Source organism: Mauremys mutica, chromosome 11 (assembly GCF_020497125.1).
Source record: "Mauremys mutica isolate MM-2020 ecotype Southern chromosome 11, ASM2049712v1, whole genome shotgun sequence".
In the NCBI taxonomy this organism is placed as follows: Eukaryota; Metazoa; Chordata; order Testudines; family Geoemydidae; genus Mauremys; species Mauremys mutica.
Genome location: NC_059082.1, coordinates 31,303,164 through 31,310,567, shown reverse-complemented (window position 1 = coordinate 31,310,567; position 7,404 = coordinate 31,303,164). Strand labels below are relative to the sequence as shown.

Genomic DNA, 7,404 nt, shown 5'->3' with positions numbered 1-7,404 from the left:
AAATGTTAGTGAAATATTGTTTAATAATATTAGTACCTGCTTTTTTTGGCCCTCTTAATGGAGTTTATGGAGATGAGGCCTTTAGTGAGAGAATTTCTAGTTAGAACGTAAAGAGCTCAAAGTACATAGTGTGTCTCATAATGTTTGGAGATTAATTCAATCTTCTATCAGACTTTTAATGGTATCATCTCTCTGTATAAGAAACAAGAGAATACAGTTCAGAAAATATAAAATAAATCAGTGATTTCCTGTATTTGAGTTTAATATTCCCCTGTCACATACACTGCAAACACACAGATAACCAATATTAATCCAGAAAATAGTACCAAAAACATCCAACCTCTGGTTATACAAGTTGAATTTTAATTCTATCTTTGAAACAAAATGCACTTGCAGTCAGTTAAATTCTAAGGTGCTTCGCTGTACTTTTCCACAGACTGTGTTGCAGGTATATGACAATTATAGACTGTAATGCATGCTTCAGGACCGGCTTCTCTAGTGTGCTAAACAGTGCAGACATTTTCCTTACAAACTCCTGCTAAGACAGCTATATGAATAATGTTGGTGAACGTAAAAATTAGTTGCATTGGTGTGAATCAGGAGTAATGTAAAGCCAGTGATAAGTTATCCTCTTGTAACTCCACAATCAGTCAGACCCCTGAGTATTTGTTCGCTTGCTTTCTTGTGTAAGAGGTGGCTTTCATGCAACAGTTTCCAAATCTGAGTTATAACTTGATGAATGAAGACCCAGTGAGGGATGAGCTATCCTCAGCCAAGTAAAGCAGCAGTCCTGAGATTTGCAGCTATACAATTGAACTATTGCCTATGGAATATATGTCCTCATGGAACTGCTGTATTTCTCAGGATGCATGTAATCATCTTTCGACCAGAAGCTGATTCTCTCCCCACCCCCACCCCCCGATCTCTTCCTCTTTTAAATACAAGTAGTATTTCCAAAACTGTATGATAGCTCGGCATGATAAATCCTGCTTGTAAACCCTGAGCCTTTTCCCCAAACTGGCGTGCCAGTGCAACTTGCACTGTAGTGCAAACAGACCCAACAAAAATGAGAGAGAGAGAGAGGAAGATAAAATGAATTTAAATTCCAAAGGGGTTTCAGAGCTGGTTTCCTAGTCCCCGAGTCAGCTATGTGTTTGTGAAAATTCAGCCTTTTTGTCTCTTAGAAAAAAAGGGCTAAATCTACATCGGTGGCCCAGTCTAGGTTTGCTATTCTTTGCATTTTCTATTCAAGTGAATGAGAGTGAATGAAGTGGCCTGGGACCCTTTATTTGATCTACTCAATTGCATAAAGTGACAGAATTCTAATATATTTGTTTAATGCTCTTCAATGGGGCTTTCACTTGCTAGCTTGCAAATGAAGCCTCGATCTGCAAAGTTTTGTCCTTTTTCTTTCTCCTTTTTTTTTAGCAGGGGGACATATTTCATAACTTGGGCCATGGTGTGAAGTGATCTCGAGAGGAGTTTTAGACTCGAAAAGTGGGAAATAAAGAAACAGATGTGAAGTTATTGTAAATTCCTATCGTGGGCTCTGGGGCTATTGTAAACCCACTGCAGGCGGTCCAAAGCCTCTCTTTTTCATGCTATAATTGAAACATATTAATTAGATAATTTGTTGTTAGTTTAAAAGAAACAAATACAGCCCCTCCAAGGCTTCACAGCCTGGATTCCTTTTTGTTGTTGTTGTTGTTTTGTTTTTCTTTAAATCCAAGTGAGAATTATATTAAGATTTAAAGATCATTCTGCACAGAAATTTACAAAGATCTAAAGTTCCCATTCTGTGCTAAGGAGCACTTTAAAAAAAAAGGAGGGGGGGTTGCTTGTAAAATCCCCTTACAGGGATCGCTGTGAGCTTCTTTCCACGCTACCTGGCAAGATTGCTCAAGACACGATCAGAGGCCATACTTAAAAACTGTGGAAAGAAAATAAATATTCTTTAGTGTCAGAAGGATCCTTGCTCCTTTCAATAGGGTGACTCGATCCTATTAGGTTGGAGTCTGCTCTCACAGCGGACAAAAATAAAATATACCGACTAGAATGTATCCAGACCTTTTGCATTGAAATGAAGCAAAAATCCGAGAGGCCAAGCACGACTGGGTTTTTGCTGGCTTGCCTTACACTCTGGAGTTGAAATACACTCTCCTATTTAAAAAACAAACAAACAAAGCTTTGTCTGAAATTCCGTGTCACTTACATCAAAATACACCTAGTTTAAAATTTATCAGTGGCAAAAATAATTGCAAAACACCCTTGAGTAATGTCTCCAAACAAGATTTCAGCTCGGGAACCTGTGGTGTGTGTTTAATTTTTTTCCCCATTGTTGTCTTTTGCTGTTTTATTTCAGATCTGAGTTTATTGACTTTGGACTTGAGCCATTAGAGATTTAACAAGACAAAGCAGTAAATTCAAGGGACTCTCTGAATTGCTTATTTGTTGGCATACCTTTGAGATAAGCATCTAAACCTTTACCAAGGAAAGAGCAAAAAGAATGCCTTGTGAGGTTCCTATTAAAATTTAAATAATCAGCACCCATTATGGTCTCTTTCTGGTAGCTTAATATGAAAGACGGTGCTGGATATTGCCAAGAAAACCGTGCATGTGGCAAAATGTAGTGATTGTTTACAGATGTAACAATTGCATTGAATAACATGATTAGATAAGAAAGAGAAATGATTTTAAAGGGTTTTTTTTGCGATTCCTTTTCTAGTAGGGGTTATATGGAACACAAAATCATTTTTAAAGGTGTAACTACTGTATGGTTTAAAATTACCCTGCAAGTATAACTAGATGCAGTCCCATCTTCTCAGTTGAGTTCAGATTTAATCTGATGATTTTGGTTTTTTTACTGTTGGATTTTTTTTTTAAGAACTCGTAGGAAAATGTAGGTCATCGCTTGTTTAGGAAAAGTTTGTCGAGTTTTGTGTCCATTGATCTGGTGATAAGTTTTGAATGCTTTCTTTAGCTGATCGTGTTGATATAATCGTGGGTTGGACTTGATGAATGAGTTCAGTTGTCCCCCATCTGACAAGCTTTAGCAGCTTCATGCATTTTAATCAGCCCAATGATTCATGTATTTTCCACCTTTTTTTTTCCTGTGTGTGGGATCCCTTCTTAAAAAAAAAAGTCGCAACTGGATTAATTATACTCTACATTAACCTTAAACTTTTGTCAAGTACTTTACTATATGTATTTAAGGGAGATGGGGTTGTCGCTATCTCTCATATGTCTACATCTACAGACCCATAGAAATGTACCTCTTTAAAATCATTTACAATGTATTCTTGCATCCTGTAGGTTCATTAGAATACAATGTCGGGTTTCTTTTTAATAAGTATTTAAGTATCTCATTGTAATGTAACTACATTCTTTGAACGGCCTCGCATCTGAAGGCTACGTACTAGTTTTATTAGATTATCTCATGAATTTGAATCACGGATTCTCAATAATTCTGTAGAATCCTTGCAAAATCCTAAAAATAAATTAAAAAGAAACGCACTGGAAACTCTGAAATCCAGATTTCAATGTAGTTTACCTTAATTTTCTTTGTATAAAATAATTATCTGTTGATTATAAAAGATAAAATAATAATACTGTATGTTACAGTTTGTAATCTAGGTGTTTTTTAAAAAATGTTTAGTTAATATAGGTGAAGAAAGAACAATAGCTGATAATTAAAATACTTTTAAGAGGTTTAACTCAAAGATAAAATAGTATGCAATGTTTTATATTAAGGTTTGGAAATATTTTGATCTGCCTCTTGCATTATAAAATTCTAATGCTTCTAGTCTTAAAAAGACATTCAGTCCTTTAAAGATGTTTTTAAGTCTGATTTGCATTCTAGTATTTCAAAGGTTCGTTTATTGTTATAGTTATTCAAGAAAAAGTATCTATGCGTGTGTATTGTGTGCATGCATACACACACACACACACACACAAATATATAGTTAGTATATAGGTATATAATGCACACACATATATAGGTATGAAAAGTGCACATATGTGTGCACACACGTTATATATATTACATATGTTATATATACTAATGTAGTCTATGAACCGTAGCTTGATTTCCATTTGGTAGTCATGTGAGAATGACCATCTTTTGTAGAAAGCTACTGTATTTTATTCAACAATTATATTTATAGATAATTCTCTTCCTCCTATGAAAAATGTATGTAGATAATCTAAAAATTGAAATATTGTATTCCCCCCTAAATTAATATTCTTATTTTCCTGGTACAAACTCTTCAAAAAGACGAATAAGAAAGTAAATCTGAATTTACATATTTTAATGAGAAAATAGTATTTGGACGACTAGGTTCATAATTTAACGTAGACACTTTCTTCTTTTTTTTTTTTAGTTTTGTCTTAAAACACGCATGCTGGTAACAAGAACATCAATGTTTAAAATGCCATGCTCATTCTGTACAAGGGAAACTGAACACTACAACGTTTTGTTTTTGTCTTAACGTAAGCAGTTCACAACAGTTCGGTTTCCAGCAAACTACCTAAAACTAGAAAGGAATATAGCAAACAAAAGTGCATGTTACACATTTGATAATCATTCCTATTCACAGACATTTACAGTGTTCCCCAGTCCGCTCTCAGCTTGTCTGAAAAGTTCCAGCAGAAAGCAGGAATACCTCCCATAGTGTGAACCTGTTGTGGTACTTCCCTACACTTCACCAGTGGCTTGAGCAGCTTTACATAAGCTACCTTAGGTTGTCTCCTTGGTAGTGGATTTTTTTTAAATTATTTTCTTAAATCATAAATAAATAGCTTTTAAAAATCGAAGTAATCAGAAGTTTAACAGACAAATTAACCCCCCCGCCTTCCCTTCCACCTGAAAATTAAACATCCACATGACAACAGGTACTGCAAAAGAGGACCTCATTTGATTCACAGGACAGATTGAAGTTCAGTATTTACATTAGAACAGGAGTTTTGTAAACAATATACGTTTTCAGTGTGAACTGATGTCTTGCCATTTGCATGGTTTCCTGTCCTTTTGTACTTAATACACATTCTTGTATACAAATCTGTATGGACTGTGTAACTTCCCCAAAACAAACTATTCGGAAGCCAATGGAACTTTTCAGCCATCGGATGGTAACTGGCTGGCTCTCAAGTTATGGGGGACCTGTTTAATACTTTTATTGTAGTGCTGTGATATGTATGGCGATGAGATAGATAATAGTACATGTTTCATTTTAAAAAGCAATTCACGAGGGGTTCGTGTAGATCCTGCAATCTTTAAACTCCGTGTAAAAATATAAATTTGAAACGAAACTTAAGTGTTTCCAAAATCCAGCTGATTTGTCACTTGGAAACTGGAAACATTCATTGTTTTCACGAAGCCATCTGCAACCACTTCAAACTGTTTATGGGTTTAAAGACAGGTCCGGTGGAAGAATGTTGCTCTTCCCAGACAAAGGAAGGAAAACCCGTGCCAGGGTTGTCTAACTCTCCAGCACCCAGTTGGGGGGGGGGGAAGGGGGGAAGGTGCCTTAAGTACCTTTGGAAACCTAGTGATGCAAATGGCACTTTATACACACGGGGGGCGTGGGGGGACTAGACACTTTTCGAGCGTTTAAAACTAAGTTAAGGAGCAACCCCCAACCGCCCTGGGCTCGAGCCGTTAAACCAGGGTACGCAGAGAGGCAAAGCAAAGACCGCTCCCAGGACCAGCAAAGCTCGAGTGTCCCCGCTGGGAGTTTTCTCTCCTCTCGGGGAGCGAGCAAACGCCGAGGAAAGTTTGGAGCGAGCCGCGGAGTGTCAGTGCACCGCTACCGAGTGCAGGGCCGAGGCGGGGCTGGTCAGGGTCTCGCTGGGCGTCGCGGGGCTGCTTTGGCTGGCGGCTGTCTGGGAAGAGGTCGGGCTGAGCGAGGGGGGCGAGTTCGAGAGGAGGGTGGGGATGGGCGCTGGCAGGGCCGGCAGGGCCGGCACCGCCGCCGGGGTGGGCTTGATGGGCACCGGGATGGCTGGCAAAGTCTGGCCCCCGTGGCACAGGGGCTTGAGGGGCACCCCGTAGGCGCTGTACTCGCTGCTGGCCATGGAGATGGGGGTGGCCGTGTCGATCATGCCGGGGCTGTACATGTGGGGCCAGCCGCTGCCCAGCGAGCTGCCCAGCTGGTTGGGCAGCGGGTAGGCGGCCGGCACGGGCTGCATGGCGGAGAAGGCCAGCCCGCCCGGCATCTTGTACTCGCGGGCGATGATGTTCTCGATGGCGAAGGGGTGCTTGAAGCCGGAGGGCTGGGAGACCCCCAGGCTGTAGCCGGACATCTGCGGCAGGTGGGGGCCGCCGGCGGCCAGGGCGCTGAGCCGCAGCTTGGCCTGCTGCTGCAGGTACTGGGCGGCGTCGGCCGGCTTGCTGGGGGCCAGGTGCTCGGACTTGAGCACCTTGAAGCGCTTGCGGCGCCGCAGGAAGCTGCCGTTCTCGAACATGTCCCCGCAGCTGGGGTGCAGCGCCCAGAAGCTGCCCTTGCCCGGCTGGTCGGGCCGGCGCGGGATCTTGATGAAGCAGTCGTTGAAGGAGAGGTTGTGGCGCAGGGAGTTCTGCCAGCGCTGCGTGTTCTCCCGGTAGTAGGGGAAGCGGTCCATGATGAACTTGTAGATCTCGCTCAGGGGCAGCATCTTCTCCGGCGAGCTCTGGATGGCCATGGCCGTCAGCGAGATGTAGGAGTAGGGCGGCTTCTGGTCGCTGTACGTGTTCCTGCCCGGGCGAGGCATCTTCGCTGGAGACCCGCCGAGATCTGCGGAGGGGCGAGCGGGGTAAGGCAGGGGGCAGGCGGGCTACGCTTTAAAGCTGGCCTCTGTGTGTGTGTGTGTGTGTGTGTGTGTGTGTGTGTGTGTGTGTGTGTGAGTGAGTGTGTGGGTTTGTGGGTGTGCGGGGGGCGAGGGCAGGCGTGTGAGGCACTAATAAGAGACGGATCGGAGTTGATCCCCCAAAACACCCAAATCCCTCCAGCCCCGGGGGGAGGGAGCGATCCACCCCTCTCCCGACCTACCCACCGCGCTCCGCCGCCAAGTTACTTCAGCTGTTTCTCTGCCGGGTGGGGACCCCCCCCCGGCGCAGGGCAGGGAAGGGGCTGGGAGGGGACCCCCCTGGAGCAGGGCAGAGAAGGGGCTGGGGGGACCCTCCCCGCCAGCAATGCCCACCTTAAAGTTGCTGGAAGTTGACAGTCCGCATCCGGGATGCAGCTGCGAGTCTGGTCTCCTTGCCCGATCCCTCCCGGTTCTCACGCTCTCTTTCCGGCCGCTCCGCTTAGTTTTAGTCCGAGGAGGCAAGGAGCTGGCTGGTCTGTGGGAATCCTCTCGCTCCCCTCCCTTTTCCTCGGAAGGCGGAATCAGGGATCGGGTTATTTCACCCCCAGCGGCAACTGGAAC

At 43.3% G+C, this 7,404-nt stretch overlaps 1 protein-coding gene across 1 annotated transcript; it reads right to left on the bottom strand.

Moving 5' to 3' along the window:
- Positions 1-5,793: 5,793 nt before the first annotated feature.
- FOXB1 (forkhead box B1) lies at positions 5,794-6,747 on the bottom strand. Its single transcript, XM_044980586.1, has one exon. The coding sequence runs from the start codon at positions 6,745-6,747 to the stop codon at positions 5,794-5,796; it is 954 nt and encodes a 317-aa protein (XP_044836521.1).
- Between the last annotated feature and the right edge of the window lie 657 nt (positions 6,748-7,404).

Bases quoted from the DNA above. Each gene is read 5' to 3' on its own strand.
- FOXB1 (XM_044980586.1), bottom strand. From the start codon at position 6,747: ATGCCTCGCCCGGGCAGGAACACGTACAGCGACCAGAAGCCGCCCTAC.